Source organism: Protopterus annectens, chromosome 7.part0, assembly GCF_019279795.1.
Source record: "Protopterus annectens isolate FY-2018-M chromosome 7.part0, PAN1.0, whole genome shotgun sequence".
In the NCBI taxonomy this organism is placed as follows: Eukaryota; Metazoa; Chordata; order Ceratodontiformes; family Protopteridae; genus Protopterus; species Protopterus annectens.
In genome coordinates this window covers 109,362,695-109,386,032 of record NC_056739.1, presented here as the reverse complement: position 1 = coordinate 109,386,032, position 23,338 = coordinate 109,362,695, and the positions used below count along the sequence as shown (strand labels likewise).

At 40.5% G+C, this 23,338-nt stretch overlaps 1 protein-coding gene across 3 annotated transcripts in view; it reads right to left on the bottom strand.

Moving 5' to 3' along the window:
- LOC122806267 (SRSF protein kinase 1-like) overlaps positions 1–23,338 on the bottom strand; it is a 1,654,485-nt gene that overhangs the window by 900,722 nt on the left and 730,425 nt on the right. For all 3 annotated transcript variants that reach the window (XM_044076540.1, XM_044076542.1, XM_044076541.1), the window contains exon 5: positions 23,051–23,138. In XM_044076540.1, the coding sequence (XP_043932475.1) occupies positions 23,051–23,138 (88 nt within the window). The remainder of the gene's footprint in view (positions 1–23,050; positions 23,139–23,338) is intronic.

Genomic DNA, 23,338 nt, shown 5'->3' with positions numbered 1-23,338 from the left:
CTAAGGACAACCACAAAGCATTCTGTAGCTATGTCAAGAATCTCAGTGCCAAAACCCAGATCTGCTCTGAGTTACAGCACAACGGCATGAAAATTACAGAACCAACTGATATTGCCAACATCCTGGCAGATAGGTTCAGTGCTATCTTTACCACCCTCTCACACCCTAAAGGGCCCATATCTATACAGGAAAAATGCAGAGTCCCTGTAATCACAACTACACAGGTAAAAGCTGCACTCTCTAAAGACAAACACAGCATCCATGGGACTAGACAACATCCCAGGCTGTGTTTTACACAAACTTCAGAATGAACTGGTTCTCCACCTAAGCACCATGTTCAATCATAGCCTCACATCAGGCTTTGTGACCACTGAGTGGCGCACAGCAACAGTTATCCCACTCCACAAAGGGGGAGCCACCACTGATCCTGGGAACTATCGCCCTATTAGCCTGACGAGCCTGGTCTGCAAGGCCATGGAATGTATCATCATGGAACTCATAAACAAAGACATTGGTAACCTCCAAACTCTGGACACCACCCAGTTCGGGTTTGTGAAAGGCAGATCATGCATCCTGAACCTATTCAACTTCTTTGAGGCAGTCACCAAAGCCGTAGATGAGGCTAAGGTGGTTCACACAGCCTAGCTTGACCTCGCCAAGGCTTTTGACACCATCCCCCATTTCGGAATTATAGCTAAATTTACTAAACTAGGTATAAATCCCCAAGTCACAAGATGGGTTGCCAACTGGCTCATTGACAGAACCCACACTGTAAAAGTTGCAGACTCCAAATCTGACATCAAACCAGTGACAAGTGGAGTACCACAGGGCTCAGTCCTGGGACCTCTTCTGTTTGGTATCTACTTCACTGAAGTACAGGCTAACATAGAAGGCCTCTGCCTAAAGAAGTTCACAGATGACTGCAAACTAGGAGCCACAGTCAAGTCCCCAAATGATGTGGGCATCCTACAGAAGGGCCTCACTGAGACAGATGCCTGGTGTCAAAGCCATGGCCTCAAGCTCATTGCCAAAAATGCACGGTCATCCCCTTTGGTAAAAACTCTGTACCCATGAACTACCACATAGGCAGCAGTCTACTTAACACTAAATGTGTGATAAGAGACCTTGGGACCCAGGTGGACAGTAGTCACTCCCTTGATAATCACATCGCCACAGTAGTAAGGAAGTCCTATGTGGCACACCTCATCACAAAAGGGTTCTCATCCAGGAAAAAAGAGGTCATTGTTCCCCTCTACTCGACACTCAGACCCATTATAGAGTACAACACCCCTTTTGGAATGTACCTTACAAGACATCTGCAGCAGCTGGAAAGGCCACAGAAGTACCTCACAAAGAGGATTACTGGCCTCAAACAGATGCCCTACACTGACCATCTCAAAAAACTCCAGCTTTACTCCGTAGCATATCGCCTACTCCGAGGGGATTTCTGCCTAACATATAAAGCTAAGTCAAACCCAGAGCTGTTGGACATGCTACACCTAAAGAAATCCCAATCCCTCTGAGCTACACGCTCTAGGGACCTAAACCTAGTCACCACAATAAACAGGACATGCAGGAGGCATAGAGTCCTGTCCCAGAGACTTCCGATACTCTGGAACAAGCTACCCATCTATGTCACGCAAAGTTCCTCATTAGCACTCTTCAAGCAAAATCTTCGAGTGGATGGGAAATAGGAAATATACCCTGGGAATCACTTCTGTGATTCTGCTCGACAGTGGTACAGGAAAATAACTTTCTTGGGTGGCATAAGCCAGGGAACCTTGTTGGCTAGGCTTACTACTTACCTATGAACCTATTAGACTACATACAATATTATGTAGCATTGAAATGTGCTGACACTATAAGGGTGACCGTTCATTATTTACTCATAAAGCAAATGTCAGAGTGGAAAAGTTCACATAGTGGATAAACAGGAGGAGGGGAAGAGAAGAAAGAGTGAGAAAGTATTTGTTAGAAGTAATAATTAGGGTAGATATGGGCGGCAGGAGAAAAAAATGAGTAAAAGTAACATTACAAGTAAGAGAAACAAAACCAAAGAAAAGAATAAATAATACAGACAACAAGATTTACAGCTGCAGACTGTCAAGTGAATTGGTAGCAGGTGTCATAAAAACGAGTTTGGAGATAAGTTTGGTGACTTTGAACAAACAGATTTGTCCACATTAACTGTGTATCGTGTGTGTGTGTGTGTGTGTGTGTGTGTGTGTGTGTGTGGTAAAAGAACTATAAAGCAAATCTGCACTGATACCTGCTGCGGGGGACACTTGTGCAAGTGCAGCGGACTGGTTCCATCCAGTAGGAAGGGAAGGCAGCATACCTCTCAACATCATAGAACAATAAATCTGGACAAGGCCATAAATAATAGGGGACAAAGGCCCCAAAATTGGGACATTTTGTAAATATTGCACTTACAAACTTAGAAAGTTGATAAACAGGTTTTGTATTAGAGTGAAGTTTCTTAAGGATATGAAGTCTGAAAAGCAAATGATTGTCAACTGACTTCAATGTTCAATGATTTGCCAGTGATTTGACAGAAAACTGCAATTTTATGAAAAACAGACAAAAAAATCTGGACCTTCTGCAAAAATCTGTACTACTGAGAGATATGGATGGGAGCCCTGAACCAGCACCCATCAATCATTTTCATTTGTTTGCTAAAGCCATTACAGCAGTGTTTTGCAGAAAGGTGGGAAAAGCCTTACATTTGACTGGTATGTTGTGTGGGTGTGAGTAGCTGTGTTTGTGGATGGTGGAGGTGTGCCTTTGTAGGTGTGGTGCGAATGTTATGGATTATGAAATGGAGAGATTAAGAGTAAAATTGTGATCAGTGAATTCCCTAGCAATTTCATCACTGCTTGATTCAGACATATACATTACCCTGTGTTTGTCAGTGCTATGTTTGTGTGCATTGTTTTGGAGTATGGTATCACTGCTACAGCTGCTGCTACTCTTTCAATACAAGAATCTGCTTTGGAAGTTTTCTCCAGGAGTCTGTTGCTGAGAGGATGAGAGACATGCTACAGGTATACAACTAAGACAAACTAGATAAAGCAATTGTAAGAAAAAGTTCTAGGTCACATCAGAGGCTTGGGAGGTCATTGTTAAGAAACAGAGAACTGTTGTAAAATTTATCATTAAATACAATAAGTTCAGGTTATACTATAAGAGAATAACTATGTAAAGATAACCATGTCAGCAGCCAAAATACATTGCAGGTTGAATACTTTACTGTGCACATTTTAAAAAAATGGATAGACTGGCCTAAACTCTGGACTGATGCGTTTGCTTTTTTTTTTTTTTTTTTTTTTTTAATTCCTGGGAAATGCTATTCAGAAGTGAAGAGACATAAGGGAACAGTTTAGTGGCACACTAGGCTGTGATTTTTTTATGTCTATTGTCATGCAAAGCTGACAAAATAGTTGAATCTACTCAAGCTGGAAATGTGAGACTGTAGCCCACTGAAGGAGGGGAGATGGGAGGAGTAACCTGGCCAGGAACTGAAACTTGCAAAAGTGCTCCTTGTGAAAAGTCTTTTTTATCTCAGTAATTTGTTGACACTTTTGCAAGTTTCTTTCAGAGAATGTGGAGTACATCAGTAGGAACAACATTTGTAAAACTCAGCGCATACCAGTCAATGACACACAAGCTGCAGACTCTCAAACTTGGCAGTTTTTTTCAGGTGTTCCGTTCAAAGTGAATGTAAGTCTAATCTGACAACAAATGGTAGGGCTATTTGTTCTCAGTCTGTGCATTATGGGACAGATTTAGCTTTCCAAAGGAATCACGATGTCTGCCCCCATGAGGGCAGACAAGAGTAAAAACAAAATAAAATTAGGAATGAGTACTTATTTTGCTGCAGGCAGCTTTGGGAGGTGTAGTAAATCATGGCAAGATAAAAAATATACGTTTTCTTCATTTGCCCATAGTGGTCCTTTAAGGGTCTACGTCCAAAATCCCACTTTTTCCTTATTTCATGAATTACTCTCTTGCTTCATCATCCCTTTCCACTTTGAAATGTAGCTTTCTGCTTGCATTATGTAAAAGACCCTTAAATGTGGACCTCTAAAATATCCCTTCAAATCAGGTAACCCTAAACTTCCTTGTTCTATTGGGAGGATCAACTTATCCCACTTGACTCTTGCCCTGTTTCTCTCCTAAATAAAAATCCTTCTAACTCTATTACTATTCACAGCTTCTCCACTGGTGTTGATAAAAATATGCCTGACATGCGTATAAAACTAATGGGACAAAACATTAATGCATGTATTCTGATATCTACAGGCAGGTGCTTCCATTTTCAAAGCTTTTTGTTATCTTTTGTTTATTCTCTTCCCACATAACCTTAGCCAACATAACAGAATCCTTTTGAATCCATACCACTAAATACTTACTTTTATTGGTTCCCTGTATATATGGGTTACTGCTGAACCAAATAAAGTGTGGGTACACAGTTTACAGCTATAGCCTTTGCTTTATCTTCATTAATTTTATACTCCGAAAAAAATGGATGTGCCCCAGAATGTTAGACAAAACTGAAATGCCCTTTTCCGATCCATCAGGTACAAAATATCATCTGAAAATAAAGCCAACTTTCCTTGATTACCATATCAATTATATCCTTGAATTTCTGAGACCCTTAGTTTCTTTGCCAATACCCGCCTATCAGACAGGAACTCTCCCATAATGTGTTTGCCTTCAATCCTTCGTATATCCTTCTAATTAATGTATAACAAAATGCAAATGCTTTCGCTGTCCTACTCAAAAGCCCAACTTACTTTGCTGAATGCTTTCTCTACTTCAAGACCCACCAACAGTGGTATTTTCTTACACTGTTTCCATCTGGATCATCATTGTTCTATTAATAGTCAAATGTTTTGTCTCCCCTCCATAAAACCACACTGATCCATATCTATTCTATTTTGGGATCATCCTTGCCATTCTTGTAGCCATTACAGATAAACTCTTTATAATCACTAACGCTATAAAGGGCTTATATGAAAGCTGGGACTGATGGGTTTTCACTATCTTTATGTATTAAAGCCACCACATTTTTTTCCAAGATGATGGTGCCTCCCTTCCTTTTAAAATACAATTAAACCCTTCCAGATCTTTATCACTTTCTTCCCTCCTAGCTTCTAAACTTCCACTGGATTACCATCTATTCCTACAGACTTTCCTGCAGACTGGTAATACAATAACATTTTATCTCATCCCCTTCTATCTTAACTGTTAATTGCTGAGCCTCATCTGTCTCTAACCTTGGCATATTTAAGTCTTCCATAAATATTTCTATTTCCCCACTTAACTGTTTTATATAAATTTTCATTAAATTTCCAAAACATCTCTAACACCTCTAGAGGATCGGTGGTTATGTTCTTGTTACAGACTCCCCAAGTTTGGTAACAACCTTTTCTACTTTGTGCTGCCCAAGTCATTATGCCAAAAGTTTCTGTATTGCAGCAATATAAAAAAAAAAACAATTGGTTAACAGTAATCTTTCTAAACTCGTGCATATTATCCAGCTACTCTCTTATTTTCTCTTCAGCACTTTGCAATTGTACCTCTTGTTCTGTGAGACACCCCATATTCTGTAATACTTGAACATTTGTCAGCACCTTTAAATAATTGTTACTTCTTAATCAGATCTTTTTGTCTTTTATTTCTACTCTATTTTAAACTCCATTTTCATTTTGTCCCACTCACTGCCTATAACTTCTGGAGTACGTTCTAACTTCTGGAGTACTTTCTATCTTTCATAATACCTCCCAAATAATTTCCACCACCCATTCCTTAAATTCCTCTCTTTTTAGGATGAAAAACATTTTGAGTGCAACTCTTTTGAAGCTATACTTATTATATTATCGCTCTAAAGCACCTATTACTCTCAGTGACGGCATTCCAAAGAATGTGGTAAACTAAAGCTACAAAAAAACAATGGCAAATGCATACCAAGTTTAAGTCTGCAGTGCTACACTAGTATATTTTGGTGAACTGTACAAAAAGCCATCCCAGCTTACATTCACTGCCATTTCACTACTGAATATTTTCATACTTATACTGTCAAGCCACCACTTCTGTTCTAAATTTGAGAATGCCTCAATAACAGTGAAGCCAAAAAAGTTTGATCTCTAGCATTAAGCCAGAGGTGATAAAAAGAATGTTACACTGTTCATTCTGTTTTTCCTAAATTGAATCTGTTGTTTAGACTTCACTTATTGTACATTTTTTTTATTGTACACACAATGTTATTTCATCCTTCCAAAAATATCTGCCATCAGATCAAAAAAAAAAAAAAAAGTCTGACAACTTCAGAAATTTTACTACTGACATCATAAGTGTATTTAGTCACAGAAGAGGATCTCTGATCTGCTTACGTGTTCCTTCCACTCTGTGGTTCAAGCATTTTGTGCTGAGTGCACTGGTCATTCTACTTGACCTAGTTTAGTTTAAACCCATGTAATCTTGGTGCAAATATAATACCCAAAAGCATAATAAATCCTTTCACACGACAGTGTGATTTTACACGCTTAACTGCCATTTCAAAAGTTACCTCCCTGAGTCCCCATACCTATAACCTTGTTTTCAGAATGCTAAAACAATCTGCTTAAGGCTTTAAGCATGCATGAACTGTCAGTTTTAGATAATCAATTATGCACCTCCCTTAACACAGACTCCCCTATAACTAAAATGAGGATTTTTTTTGCCTTCTTATGACAATAGGGGATTTACAAAGTACAGTTGTGTACACTTACCATAAATGTAGATGTTTGAGTGTATTCACTGTTGCAGACATTACTTTTGGGTAATCTGCTGGCAGGTTGCCCTCAGTCGGCCTGATTAACAAAGTCTTGGGTCCTGCGTCGGTTGCTATCCCTTCTTCCGTGACGTCAGGTAGTCAGGGATATAAAACATGCAGCCGATGCCATTACATCAGTTTTTCTTGCCCCAGATGTCAGGTACCCTCCAAATGGAGAGCAAATAAAAATTAAAAACACAAAAAATATACCTCCAATCCCAAAAGCAAATACACCAAAAGGGCTTTTAAGCATAGTGAAAGAAAGAAGAGGTGTAGTCAAAGGAAAATAGGGGGCTGGAGGGAGGGTAACCATGACTGCAACAGTGAATACACTCTAATATCTACATTTATGGTAAGTGTACACAACTGTACTATGCTCTTCGTGTTTCACTGTTGCAGTCATTACTTTTGGGTAGATTCCCAAAGCAATGATTGGGTGGAAGGAATTATACAGCATTAGGACCAGCTATAAGTCCCTGCAGGACAGCAGTGTCAAAGCCAGCTCTGGATTTAGAGAAAAGTGGTCAATGGTAATGTTTGGTGAACATATGAACTGAGCTCCAGGTAGCAACTTCTAGAATGTCCCTGGTAGGAACACCTCTGAGAAAGGCTTCAGAAGTAGATGCAGCCCTAGTGGAATGGGATCTGATCCCCTGGGGGATAGTTTTTTCCATGGTACATATAGCAGAAACGAATACAATGGCTTATCCATTTGGAAATGGTTTGCTTTGAAATAGTCTTTCCCTCTGCCCCTGCAGCAAATGCCACCAGCAGTTGTTCAGATTTTCTTTGAGATTTTGTTCTGCTTAAGTAAAATCTAAGCTGTCTGTGCACATCCAATGAATGCAGAATCCGCTCCCCCTTGTTCTGTGGATTGGGAAAGAAAGTTGGCAAATGGTCTGATTAAGAGCCACACTGGATACCACGTTAGGCATGAAGGATGGATTGGTCCGAGAGATACCCTGTCTGCATGAAAAATGATGAAAGGCTCCACTGCCATAAGAGCCTGCAATTCGGAAATCCTTCTAGCTGAAGTGATTGCTAAAAGGAAAGCTGTTTTCCAGGAGAGAAATGTTAAGTCTGCAGTAGCAGCTGGCTCGAAAGGAGGGAGAGTGAGCTTTTCCAATACAAAATTGAGGTCCAAGGCAGGGGTTGGAGCTCTCCTGGATGGTCTTAAGTTTTTGGCCCCTCTGAGATACTGCTTTAGCAGAGGACGAGAGAAAAGGGGATGTTCCGTGTTGTAATGAGCTTAAATGGCTGAGGCATGGATTTTTATGGAAGAAAAAGACAGGCCCTTGTGAAGCATCTCAGTTAAGTATTGTAAAATCTGAGGAATGTTGGGCACTGCTGTGCTTATCCCTTGAGATAGATTCCAGGCACAGAATCTTTTCCATTTGCCAACATAAGATTTTCTAGTACGAGGCCTTCTAGCCTCCAAAATGACATCCATCACAGGTTTTCTGAGGGATGCCAAGGGTGAATTTAGGTGATTAGCCACGCTGCAAGATTCAAAGTTTGGAGCTGAGTGTGCAGAATTTGGCTGTTCTGCTGAAACAGTAAGTAAGGTGTCTGAGGCAGGTGCCACGGAGGGAGGTGTGACACATTGCATAGGAGTGGGTACTAGTGTTGGCGAGGCCAGTCTGGAGCAATCAAAACCATTTTTGGTTTGTCCTGTTTGACATTTAGAAGAACTTTGGAGAGCAGATGGGGAAAGGCATAGACTGATATGTTTTTCCAGCTGAAGGACACAGCGTCCACTTTCCAGGCTTTTTTGAGATGGAGTTCTTGGGCAAAATTTGTCCAACTGACAGTTCTGAGGTGGGGCAAAAAGATTATGTCTGGGCTCCCCCGTTTGCATGTCAACATGTTGAAAATCCGTGGTTCCAGTTTCCATTCGTGTGGGTCCATGAGATTTCGGCTTAGTTCGTCTGCCAGAGTATTCAGCTTTCCTGGCAGGAATTGAACTTGTAGTTGTACTTGTTTGGTCAAGGCCGTGTTCCACAATATCATGGCTAGTCTGCAAAGGGGGTAGGAGTGTTTACCCCCCTGCTTGTTTATGTACCACATAACCGTGGTGTTGTCTGTCTTTATCATTAATTGTCCTGGAAGAAGGTAGTCCTTGAAGGCTGTCAGTGCATTCTGTACAGCTAGCATTTCTTTTTGATTGATATGAAGGTGCATTTGATTTGGGCTCCATTTGCCCTGACTGCATTTCCCTACCAGATGTGGCCCCCAAGCATAGTCTGAAGCATCTGTACTCAGGTTTTGGGCGGCAGGGGTGGTGTGAATGGCAGTCCCTTGTTTTGGTGGCAGGCCTCTGCCCACCAGAGGAACTCTAGTTGCAGGCAAGGAATGATAGGAATCATTGTTTCCAGGCTGTGACAATGCTAACTCCATACACTTTGTAAGTACCACTGAAGTTTAATCATATGCAGTTTTGCATATGGAATTAGAAGAATGCAGGAGGCCATGAACCCACAGGCTTGCAGTATTTGCCTTGCAGAAAGCAGGGTTTTTGTGGTCACCTGTTTGAAGTAAGTCATTAAATGAATTTGCTTCTCTGGCGTAAGGAAAGCCATCTGGGCAGTTGTATCCAAGCTTGCACCCAGGAAAGTAATTTTTTGAGAGGGTACCATTTGTGATTTCTTTTCGTTTATAGTGTACCCTAGACAAGTTAGAACCCTTTTTACAAACGCCAAATGATTTAGGAGTGTGTCCGTGTTTTCTGCCTGTATTAGACAATCGTCCAGGTATGGATATATTTGAATATTTCTTTGCCTGCAAAATGCAATTACTGGAGCCAGGCACTTTGTAAAGACCATGGGCACAGTAGACAAGCCAAAGGGCAGTGCAGAGAACTGGTAATGCAAGTAGCCTGCTTTGAAGCGAAGGTATCTTCTGCAAGATTCCCTGATTGGGATATGCAGGTAAGCCTCTTAAATCTAGAGTTGCCAACCAGGTATCTTTGCCTAGCATAGGACGTAACTGGTGAAGAGTCAGCATCTTGAATTTTGTAATGTCCAGAAAGGTGTTTAGACTAGGTAAGTCCAAGACTGGACGCCATGATTCGTCTTTTCTGGGTACCAGGAAAAGTTTTTAATAGAAACCTTGTCCCTTTTCCTCTTCTGGTACTGGTTGAATAGCTCCCATGCTCATGAGGGAAAATACTTGTTTCTGGGCCTCTGCCCACTGATTTGGGGGCAGGTCTGGCCATCCATTTGGAATTGGCAACGCATGGAAATTAAATCTGTATCCCTGGGATACTATATTTAAAACCCATTTGTCCTGGGTTATAAGTTGCCAGTTTTTGGCATGAAGAGCCAGTTTTCCCCCAAAGGGGCGGCTAAAAGGTAAGTGCTTGGTAAGTGTAATGGGAAGTCATTGAGACTGCTTAACATAGGTAGGTGTCTTGTTTCCAGATTAGAGTGTGTAAATTTCCTAACAAAGTTATAGAAGGATCGGAATTTCACAAGGAACTGATTGAAACATTTGACAATTGTGGCTTTTCAATTATGAAAGCAATTATTAGAAACAATGAATTGTTGATGGAAAAGTTACTTTGTGATATTGAATATATAAACAAATCCATCACTACTGATTTAAAATTTACTGTTGATATTGAGAGGAAAGAATATCATGCACTGTTCAAAAACATAGAAAGTAAATGTATTGAAGTACAGGATAGGAAGATTAGTAAAATTAAGAGAGACCTTGAAGAATATAAAAACAATAGTCATTACCCCAAACCCAGGTATGTTCCTAGGCAAACATATGGTCATTGGAACAAACAACACACTACAGGTACTGAGTGGGAAGAGGGAGAAATGATAGAAGTGTTTGACCAAATTAACAATGAGGAATTCCCCCCACTTAGAAGATCAGAAAGGCTTATGAATCAAGAAAAAGTGTACTACAACTCAAAAAACTACAGGGGGAGGGGGGAGAGACCATTTGTGAGAAGAGAGGAGAGGTGGAACTAAATACAGGTATCACTAATAGTGGCAATGTATGGTCACACAATGGCTTCAATATTTACAACTATTCTAATGTACAGGTGGACACCTCTTGGTTTAATTTATTTTCAAAAGGTTTTACCTTTGTTCCTAGGCAAAGAGTGGACTTATCCAGATTGTTAATTGACATTAAGTTGTTTACCAGAAAAAAGAATCTTGAATTAATTTTCAAAGGTAAAACTAGTCAGCCTTACAATGAAACACTCAAAACTAAGAGTGTTTTTAACCCCCCCTTACACCCTCAGTTGAGAAATTTTGAAATCAAGATTGAGAATGAAGTTAGAAAGCAACTAACAAGCAAGCGTATCCATCCAAACTTGACTCAAGAAGAAATTAAGACCTTAAGGGAGGTTAGTGCCAACAGTGAATTGAGGGTCATGAAACCAGACAAAGGAGGGGGAGTGGTTGTTATGCAAGCAATAGAATATGAAGGTAAAATGTTGAAAATATTGAATGATGAAAACAAATATACTAGAGTGTCACTTAATGAAGTTAATATAGCCTACAAAAGGATACATGGATTATTGTATGACCTTTTGCTAGAAGGTTCTATAGACAAGGAAGTTTATAAGTTTTTGTCAGTTGAGAAGCCAAAGGTTCCATGCATTTTTGGCATCCCTAAAGTACACAAAGACAGTACAGACCCCCCTTTAAGACCTATAGTGTCGGCGGATGGATCGGCCACAGCTCCCTTGGCAAAGTTTGTTGATGTGAAAGCTAAAAAAGTATTAGAAGGAAAGAGTTCCATTCTTAAAGATTCATGGGACTTTTTAAGGAAATTGGAACCATCATTGTATAGTGAAGATTTGAATTTCGGTACAATGGACGTAGTGGATCTCTTTGGTAGTATTCCACATGAAATTGGATTACAGTGGTTTGAAGAGGCCTTAATAGCCAGTAAGAAATTGACTCATAGAGAATTTAGAAACACCTTAACCCTTATGGAAATAGTATTAAAAAACAATTTTATTTATTTTCAAGGGGAATACTATAGACAAGAAAAAGGTGTAGCTATGGGTGCACATTGTGCACCAACTTATGCAAACATTATCATGGCATTTTGGGAGGAGAAATTTCTACTCAATTCACCTTTCAGTGACCAATGGGTACTATATGTAAGATTTCTTGATGACCTTTGCTTCATTTGGAAGGGAAACCAATGTAGTTTTGAGATCTTATTTGATTATGTCAACCAAACCACGGAATTCTTAAAATTCACTCAGAATTTTGATTCAAACACATTAAATTACTTAGATGTTAACATTAACAAACAAGAAGGAAAGTTTACATCAAGGATATATAGAAAGGAGACGTTTTCAAATGGCTATTTACACTTTAATAGTTGCCATCCCCCCTTTCAGAAAAAAGGAGTAGTAAAAGGACAACTTGTTCGCACAAGTAGAATGACATCTGAGGATGATGAATTCATCAATGAGGTTAATGTACTTAGAGATTTTTTTGTCAAGAGAGGTTACTCACATGATTACTTCAATAAAATTTTGGAAGAAGTACACAATAAAAGGAAGGGTCCCTTTGCGCCTATTTTAGGTAAAAAAGACACAACAGCAATGAGGCAAAATATCAATGGTGACAATGATCAATACAGTGCAGGGTTAGTCACGACTTTTAACCAATATTCATTTTTAATTAAAGAAATTTTTGCTAAAGAATGGAATGCCTTTTCAGAAATTTCTGATTTAGAAGGCATTTTTGATAAGGAAATAACACATACTTATCGAAAAGGGAGAAATATAAAGAATATTTTAGAAAATGGTCAAAAACTAAATAGAACAACTAAGAATAGCAAACCAAAGAAAGGATTATTTAAATGTGGAAGGTGCAATTATTGTACCTATTTACAGACTGGTAGCTCAATGTATTTGGAGGCTAGGAACAAGACTTTATTTTTGGATAGTTTTGCAAATTGTGACACCAGTGGCATTATTTACATTGCTACATGCAAGAAATGCTCATCCTTTTATATTGGAAAAAGCGAGAGAAAGCTCAAACAAAGGATTTATGAGCACCTTTATGATGTCAGAATGAAAAAAGACAAAAATGCACTGAGCAAACATTCTATGAAATGTCAAACAACAGAATACCAATTTTTTGTGCTTGAAGTAGTTCCACACAACCCCAGGGGTGGTATGTGGGAAACGTTGATTGAATATAGAGAGTTACACTGGCAGTTAGTACTTGACTCAGGTAGGAACCTGGGTTTAAATGATATGGTATCTCTTGCACCAGTTCTTAAGTTAAGGGCAGCAAAGCTCTAGGAGGTACATATAAAGAAACACATTTAAGCACAAATAATATTCATTTTTATTAAGGCATTTTTATTAAGGAATTTTAACAATTTTATAATATGTGATAAGTTTATTTAAACCTATTAAAATGAAATTTTCAGGTAATACAATCAGCAGGTTTTAAATACTAAAATTTTCTTTATTTTGTTTATTGTAGTTTCACTGTGTATTTATTGTGGTCTTGTATTTAACCACTAGATGGTGCTAATCACTATACACAAGGAATAGTATATTGAACTAATAGTGAAAGAATCTAAAACCTTTTAGAAATTTATATTAAACTATTATTTTAACATATGTATTTATTGATGTGCACATATATATATATATATTAATATTTAACATTATATTCAAATACTTTCATTGGTTTTATGGTGATTTTTAAAGTATTTAGGGCGAAAATAATGTATTCTACAATACGATTGGTTAATTCAAATGTTAATTGCATAAAATGCATTATATAAAGGAAAGTTTTTTTACATTGGCCATTACTGATGAAGTTGATGACGAAACGTTGTGTTTTAACAAACGTATTGTATTTGTGGATACCGTTCTTTGCTGCTATTGTATCTGACACGCAGTGGATATTAAATTTCTTTTTCTGCAGTTCTGGGACCTGAGTTATTTGTACCTGAAGTTGGTGGTTTTCGTTTTTATTTGTTTCCAGATTTGGAAGAGGAGGCACACCATTGTTTTGTTCTGAAAGTCCCTTGAGAACTGAAACCTGGAGCCTTTGGAACGTCTGGGTTTGACTTGAGTGGCTCTCAAAGTGACTGGAAAGGACCAGTTCTTAGTAGGCCAGTGCCTACTAAATCTTGGAGGTTGCACTTGTAAGAAATATTTCACAGTTTGCATAGATTTAGCTTTATCTTCAGTCTTTTTTAAAACTTCTTCAGCCTTATTACCAAAGAGACGGTCCTGTTGTAAAGGAGCATCCAACAATTTTGCTTTAACATGATCAGGCAGATTTTGTTCTGAGACAAGCATGCCTTCTTAGCACAGACCCAGTTACAGCAGCCCTGCAAGAGACCTCCAATGAATCAAAACCACATTGCAAAGTAGGTTTTCCAACTTGTTCAGCTGAATGGAATAAATCCTGTAAATCTTTGTTTTCCACACAGTTAGAAATTAACATGTTCTGTTTAAGCAGTCCCATGATGTGCTGTTGATATTTTAGCATATGAAATTGACAGTTTAAAGCCCTGATTGCCAAGGTTGCAGAAGTGTAAACCTTTTTACCCCATCTATCCAGCACCCTGGAATCTCTATTAGAAGGGGTACTGCTGAACCAAACGAATAAAACAGAACGTTACAGTCCTCAGGTGTCTTGAGACTAGCGCCTCTCTGTAAAGCAGTAGTTTTACCAACACAAATCCATTCAGAAACATAAAACCATGAATATGTCTTCAACGAATTTCACAAAACAAGTTGAAGTTCTATTGAATAAATACGTTGTACATCCAAAAGTTAAGCGCTCTAATGCCTCTAATGAATCAAAACCACACTGCAAGTATGTTTACCACCTTGTTCAGCAGAATGCATTAAATCCTGTAATTCTTTATTTTCAGTACAGTCATGAATCAACATCATCTTCTGTTTAAGTAATCCAATAATAAGCGCTTTCACTTGCAAACTGCAAGCTTCATCAGAACACACAACAGTAAATCTCCCAACTTTTAAATAAACTTTTTGGCGCCAACAAGTCAACAATACTTTTCTTTTAAAGACTTAGGACACCAACAAATAAGCACATATTAATAACACCATATATTAATTAAGCATTATTTTATATTTTTTATTTCTATTTTAATTTAATTTTATTTGTTTTATATACACAAGTTTTTTCATATAGTTGTTTCATACATACAATATGACTATTTAGGAGTAATGAGAATTGTATGTTAAGTTATTTGTTTGTACACTAGTGTGCTTATTTGTTGGTGTTATATGTCTTTAAAAGAAAAAGTAGGTATGGACAAATCCAGGTCATTAGAAGAGTCAGAAGCAACAGAATCCTGATCAGAAGATTCATAATCAAGCTCAGCCCTAAGCCTTTTTGGGGGGGGGGGGGGGGTTGACTACCCCTGATTACAGCAATTAGATTTTCAGCCATTTTTATCATTTGTTTTTTAGGCATAGGGGCCTGAACATGTGGCCTTGGCGTCAGTTTTTTAGGCAAGGATCGAGATTTAGGCCTTAGTAATGAAGGTGGTGTCAATTTAATATACAAGTCTGTAGGCCTGAATACACCCTCAGAAGCCGGTGTCTGCACAGCAGCCCCAGACCCACCCAAGGAAGAGACATCTGCGGGTTCCATACGTGAAGTATCTCGTGGCATACCGGACTCCGAATGGGTCTCAGCAGAGAGCTGCGAATTAGAAGTAGCGGGTATCAGGGGCTGCGAAAGCACCTCACTGAGTACCTACCGGCGAACTGGCGACTGGCTTAGGTGAAGCATTGTTGGCAGTTTTGGACCTCGACGGCCTGTCTCTGTCTATCTGCGTTTTCTCGGAATCCCAGTAGTCGAATGGCGAACTGATGACATTTCTGGATAATTAAATGGAGAACCGAAATATTTAGAGGGAAAAATATACTGACAACGGATAGTGCACTGATTAAAGCACAAAACAGCAAGGTACATCATGGTCAGGGCTTAGGCAAGGAATACAGTAGGAGTGAAAATCTTTGAGGTATCTGCTTTCCACAAGTAATGCAATTATTAACTTTTACGGACATCGGTGAGGAGGAGCAAGAAAAAGTTTCTCCAACAGGGTACTTAGCTATAAGTTGAAGACTTCAGTTCTGAAACTCGAAAACGAAAATTTCAGGAGTCGCTGACTGGCACTTGCGAACTGCTTCTGCTTCGGGCACCGCACGGCAAGAAAGACTGGTGCAATGGCATCGGCTGCATGTTTTATACCCCTGACGACCTGACGTCATGGAAGGGACAGCAACCGACGCAGGACCCAAGACTTTGTTAATCAGGCCGACTGAGGGCAACCTGCCAGCAGATTACCCTAATGTAATGACTGCAACAGTGAAACATGAAGAACATCTTATTTCTCTGGCGTGAAGTAGGCTATCTGGGAAGTTGTATTCAAGCTTGCTCCCAGGAATACAATTTGTTGGCAGGGTACTAGGTGTGATTTCTTTTCGTTTATGGTGTACCCCAGTGAAGTTAGTAGTTTCTTTACAAATGCCAGACGATTTTAACAGAATGTCCTGTCTTTCTGCCTGAATTAGACAAACTTCCAAGTATGGGTATATTTGAATATTTCTTTGCCTGCAGAATGCAATGACTGAAGCTAGGCACTTTGTGAATACCCTGGGCACAGTAGATAAGCCAAAGGGCAGTGCAGATAACTGATAGCGCATGTAGCATGCTCTGAAGCGTAGGTATTTCCTGCAAGATTCCTTTATTAGGATATGCAGTTAAGCTTCCTTTAAATCCAATGTTGCCAACCAGGCATTTTTGCCTAGCATGGGAAGCAGCTGATGAAGAGTTAGCATTTTGAATTTTGGGATTACCAAAAAAGTATTTAGGATAGACAGATCAAGGATAGAGCGCCAGGAATGGTCTTTTCAATGTACCAGGAAAAGTCTTGAGTAAAAACCTTGTACCCTTTCCTCTTCTGGGACAGGTTGAATAGCCCTGATACTTAGGAGAGAGAGAACCTGCTTTTGAGCCTCTGCCCACTGATTTGGGGGTAGGTCCAGCCAACCGTTTGGGGTTGGTAAGGAGTGGAAGTGGAATCTGTATTTTTGGGAAACAGAATTTAAAATCCATTTGTCCTGGTTAATGAGTTCCCAGTTTTTTGCATGCAAGGGGATCTTTCCCCCTAAAGGAACAGTCAGTTGAGCAGGGCTTGGAAGGTTTAAGGTTAAGTCATTGTGACAGTTTACCATTCTATTAGAGGGAGAAGGGTGGTTTCCTTACTACTTCCAGCTTTGCAAATGGGAGCCTCCCACTGCTTACATCTGTGAGCATCTCGAGACTGAAGCCTGGGTGGTCTGCTGGTCCTGGGTTTGGACTGAGAAGGCAAGGAAGAGACAGAAAAGGACCAATTCTTAGAAGGCCAGTGCCTACTAAATCTGGGAGGCTGTACTTGCAGGAAATCTTTAACAGTTTGCATAGACTTATCTTTTTCCTCCATCTTTTTAAGTACTTCTGCTTTGTTGCCAAACAGGCGGTTTTACTCCTTAAGCCAAGCATGCCTTCCAAGTACAGACCCAGTGACAGCAGCCCTGCAAGATGCCTCTAATGAATCAAAACCACACTGCAAGTATGTTTACCAACTTGTTCAGCAGAATGCATTAAATCCTTTTCAGTACAGTCATGAATCAACATCATCTTCTCTTTAAGTAATCCAATAATATGCTGTTGATACTTTAACATATGAAACTGGCAGTTTAAGGCCCTAATGGCTAAAGTAGCAGAAGTGTATACTTTCTTTCCCCATCTGTCCAGGGCCCTGGAATCTCTATCAGAGGGGGCAGGATTTTTGGCAGTAGTAGCCTTAAAGCTTTTGTGTCCCTGTGAAATTCTCTCTGGATCTGCAGTAGAATTCTAAAAGAGGAACTTGTGAGAGTCAGGGACTCTAATACCGGACAGGTTTCCTGGGTGCTGGAGGTAAAGCGTCTGGGGCCAGGCTAGATTCCAAGAAGGCATCATCTACGATGTCCAGTACAGGAGGGATAGCTAAAGGCCTGTGCTGAGGTAGAAGTAAGAATTCCCTAAGCCTCTTTTTGGAGTAAGAGTAATCCTGGCCTTCCCAGCAGAAATGCTCCCTAACAGTATGCAAAGTTTCACCAAAAGAGAAATCTTCTGGAGGGGAAGCAGAGGGAATGGAGTCCTCTGCATCAGAATCCTCATAGGTAGATAAGGGCAAATCCTGGTCATCAGAAGAAACAAAAATTTCAGAATCCTGATCAGAAGGAAAATCAGTTCTAGGTCTATTAGAGGGAGAAGGGTGGTTTCCTCTGATTAGAGTAATAAGGTCTTCAGCCATTCTTATTTGTTTTTTAGGCATAGAGGCCTGACCATGCGGTCTGGGAGTCTGCTTTCTAGGCGTGGCTGTAGTTTTAGGCCTTGAAGAAGAAGATGGCGTCAGTTTAATATGCAAGTCAGTAGGCCTGAATACACCCTCAGAAGCCGGTGCCTGCACAGCGGCTCTGGACCCATCCAACCTACAGACATCCGCAGATTCCATAGTCGAAAAAGCATCTCGCGGCACACCGGACTCCGAATGGGTCTCAGTAGAGGCCTGCGAATCTGAAGTAGCAGGTATCAGGGGTTGCGAAAGCGCCTCACTGAGTACCGGCGAACTGGCGACTAGCTTAACGGAAGCATCGTCAGCAGCTCTGGACCTATGCGGTCGGTCTATCTTGGCGTTTTTTTGGAATGCCGGTAGTCGGATGGCTTAACAAAGCCATTTCTGGATAATTGAACAGAGTACCGAAATAGTTAGATGCAAAAATGAACTGACGACGAATAGTTAGAGGACTGAATAAGGCACAAAACTGACAGCTAGGGACGTCATGGTCTGGGCCTAAGCAAGGAATGTAGTACAAATGAAAATCTTTGAGGTATTTGCTTTCCACAAGTAATACAATTGTTAACTTTTTCTAACATCAGCTTAGAGCAAGAAAAAGGATCCCCAATGGGGTACTTCGCTTTGTTGAAGACTTCGGATTTGAAACTCGAAAACGAAAATTTCAGGAGTCGGCCGACCAGCACTTGCGAACTGCTTCTGCTTCGGGCACCGCGCGGCAAGAAAGACTGATGTAATGGCGTCGGCTGCATGCTTTATACCCCTGACTACCTAATGTCACAGAAGATGAGACAGCAACTGACGCAGGACCCAAGACTTTGATAATCACGCCAAGTGTCAAAGAGGAGTGTCCTTGTTCTCTGCTTGAATGAGAGTCGTCCAAGTAAGGATATATTTGTATACTTCTTTGTCTGCAAAATGCAATTACTGGTGCCAGGCACTTTGCAAAGACCCTGGGCGCAGTAGATAAGCCAAAGGGCAGTGCAGAGAATTGGTAATGCATTAAGCCAGCCTTGAATCTGAGGTATCTTCTGCATGACTGTCTTATTGGGACATGCAGGTATGCCTCTTTTAGGTCTAAAGTCACCAGCTATGCATTCTTGCCCAGCATGGGCAGAAGCTGCTGCAAAGTCAGCATTTTGAATTTTGGAATGTCCAGGTATGTGTTCAAAATCGATAAATCCAGTATTGGCCGCCAGGCCTTGTCCTTTCTGGGAACCAAGAACAGTCTTGAGTAAAAACCCTGTCCTTTTCCTGTTCTGGTACTGTCTGAATGGCCCCCATATCCATGAGGGACGTAACCTGTTTCTGTGCCTCTGCCCATTGATTTTTTTGGAATATCTGGCCAACCATTTGCCATTGGCAGAGTGTGGAAATGGAATCTGTATCCTGTCATACCATGTTTAGTACCCACTTGTCCTGGGTTATTAACTGCCAATTTTGAGCAAAAAGTGCTAATTTTCCCCCTATGGGTGCTGCCAAAAGATAAGTGCTTGGTGTAGGCAGAGGGAAGTCATTGGGATTGCTTTCTGTAGGTTTGCGCTTTATTTCCTCCAGATTTGGAGGTGGATGCGCCCCATTGCTTTGACCTGTACGAGTCTTGCGCCTGGTATCTGGAAGGGCTTCTGGATTTGCCCTTTTGAACTCTGACACAGGAAAGGACCAATTTTTTTGTAGGCCAGTGTCTACTGAATCTTAGCAGCTGCACTTGTAAGTCTTTAACAGTTTGCATAGACTTAGCTTTGTCTTCCATTTTCTTTAAAACCTCTTCTGCCTTAATACCAAACAGAGTATCATGCTGTAAAGGCGCATCTTGCAATTTAGCTTTAACATGATCAGGCAAATTTTGCTCCTTTAACCAGGCACGCCTCCTAATCACAGATCCAGTAACTGCGGCCTTGCAGGAGGCCTCTAAAGAATCAAAACCACATTGCAAAGTATGCTTTCCAACTTGTTAAGCTGCATGCAATAATTCCTTATTTTCTGCACATTCTGAAATTAACATCCTTTTCTGTTTCAGCAATCCCATAACATGTTGTTGGTACTTAAGCATATGAAACTGACAGTTTAAGGCCCTGATTGCCAAGGTTGCAGATGTATAAAGCTTTTTTTCCCTATCTGTCCAGTGCCCTTGAATCTCTGTCAGAGGGGGTAGGATTTTTTGCTGTTGAGGCCTTAACTCCCTTTGGACCCTGTGAAATAGTTTCAGGATCATCAGCAGGGTTTCTAAATAAAAATTTTATGTGAGTCAGGGACCCTGTAATATTGGTCAGGCTTACTGGGAGCCAGAGGTAAGGAGTCGGGGGTCAAGCTTGACTCTGAAAATACATCATCCACAATGTCTAAAACAGGGAGAATGGCTAAAGGCTTGTGCTGAGGGAGAAGGAAATCCAGAGCCTCTTTTTTGATTCTGAGAAGTCTTGATTTCTCCAAATGAAAAATCCTCAGGAGGAGATGCAGATGGAATAGACTCCTCAGCACCAGAATCTTCATAGGGAGGTATAGATAATTGCTGATCAGAAGAGGAATCAGAAGAAATAGAAACCTGATCTGAAGATTCATAATCAGTGTCTTGCCTGGGCCTCTTATCTGGAGGGGGGATGGGTACCCCCTGATCAAGGTAATAAGGTCTTCAGCCATTTTGATCATCTGTTTTTTAGGCATAGAGGCCTGTACACGTGGCTCATGTGTCGGTTTTTTTAGTTTTAGAAGTTGCTTTTGTCTTTGGTTTTGCAGCTGTTGTCAGTTTGATGTACAAATGTTGAGGTCTGAATACACCCTCAGAAGCCGGTGCCTGCTCAGCGGCTCCGGACCCATCCGAGGAAGATATATCAGTCGGTCCAATACCTTGAGTATCTTGCGGCATGCCGGACTCCACATGGGTGTCGGTAGAGGCCTGCGACTTGAAGGTAGCAGGTATCAGGGGCTGCGAAGGCACCTCACTGAGTACCGGTGACTGGCTTAGGAGAAGCTTTGTCATCGGTTTTAGATCTCTACTGCCTTTCTCTGTCCTTTTCTTTGTGTTTTTTATGTACTCTGGTAGTCGGATTGCTATTTGACGACATTTCTGGGTAGTTAAATCTGTTTCCAAAATACTTTGATGCAAAAATATACCAACGTTTATTAGTGCGTTGGTTAAATCTAGCACAAAACCGACAGCCAGGCAGGTTGTGATCAAGGCCTAGGCAAGGAATACAGTACAAATGGAAATCCTTATGAGGTATTTGTTTCCCAAAAGGAATACAATTATTAACTTTTTCTGACATTGGTAAAAAGCAAGAAAAAAAGTTTCCCCAACGGGGTACTTAGCTTTAGTGAAGACTTCGGTTCTGAAACTCAAACTTGAATATTCCAGTAGTCGGCCGACCGGCACTTGCGAAATGCTTCTGCTTCGGGCACCGCACAGCAAGAAAGACTAAAGAAAATGGTGTCGGCTGCATGTTTTATACCCCTGACGACCTGATGTCATGGAAGAGAAGGCAGCAACTGACGCAGGACCCAAGACTTTGGAATTCAGTCTGACTGAGGGCAACCTGCCAGCAGATTACCCCAAATGTAATGACTGCAACAATGAAACATGAAGAACATCGCTGAGTAAAGTACCGCTGCAAACTGCAAGACAACTGCTAGGGGATGTAAACGGCATGCTGACTGTTGGGAAAGAGTTAAATACCAGCAGACTTGGCCATCATTGGAGGAAGGGACAAAGTGCAGTCTGACCAGTGTAAAGAACAGAATTCAAACACAGAAATACAGCTACATTTTTTTTTTAGGGGGCTGTTATTAACTGCTGGGAAAGAGATACCAAATTCATACTTACTACTGGGAGTCAGTAAGTTATCTAACCACAGACTAGCTAGGGTGGAGGTTATTAAGTGAAGTCAGAATGTTGTTAAGGGGATTACCAAATGGAGATTGTAATCTCCTCTCCCAGTAGTCAAAGTACAAGTTGACTGCTGCAAAAATAAGGGAAAAATTAATCAAGTCAGACTGACTGCTGCAAGCAATATTATCAAGTACAGGATAACTTGGGGGTGGGAGTGGGGTACCATGGGCAAGGTGACTGCTGGGAAATTGAATTAAGAAGTGCAGATAATAGCTGTAGTGGTAGGTTAACAGCAGACTCACTGGTGAGGTCCTAGAAATTGAGGAGAATCTTACAAGGTAATAAACTACAAAAGCATGCATTCTCTGGTAATGTAATAACTATGGAAAAGCTATGGGGAGGACCATCACAAATGAAATATATTGGGTCAGAGTTATATTAAGAAATAAGATGGTACGGAAAACAATGGCATGGAAATGCAAGGCTTTAGGCTCACTACCTGTTAATATCAACTGGTAAGTGAAACAGAGCTTACCCTTTATGAATATGAACAGATGACAGAAAAAAGTTTAGAAAATCACCCATCAGGCACTACATGCATTTACGAAAAGCCACTGGTTCAAAGCACTACAATTAAAAGGAGCATCCACTACAGAGTACACTGCAGCCCATCTCAACACAACACTGCCAGAGCTGCACACAAACATACTCCGCAGGGAGAAGCCATCCTCCTCTGTCACTTAAGACAATAAGGACTCCACAGTCCAAAAGAAGGCACTAAAAGCTGTACAAGAGTAAGATTTCCATGCTGCTAACTGACCAGCACTACTAAAGCTCTGTTACACAATACAGCTTGCTGTGTACATGTCTGCAAACATGATTAGGGGTGCAAAGCACATCACCATTTTACATAAATGCACAGGCAACATAAATTGTATTCCAGAATATGACTAATGTCCTCATAAACCCCAATCCCCAAAACAGCAATGGCATCCTTATAAGCTGAGACAGACTGCACACCAATCCAAAAAGGATACGAGTTCCATTTACTCCAGACAATTTGAAATCATCTAGCAACTGGACCACCATCTCCCGGTTTGGATCATCAGGATCTGTATTCCGCACCTGTAAAAAAAAAGAATCAGACAATTTAACTGTTTAAAGAGCTGCAAAGAAATTATAGACACCACAGAGACTGCACTTGTACAGCAAAGATCGCAAATTAAAAGACATATTACACATGCAAACACAATTAGTGGACTGCAGCAGTTTATCCACAGAAATAAGCAATACCTACATAAATGACCTTCAATCTAGCTGTGCTC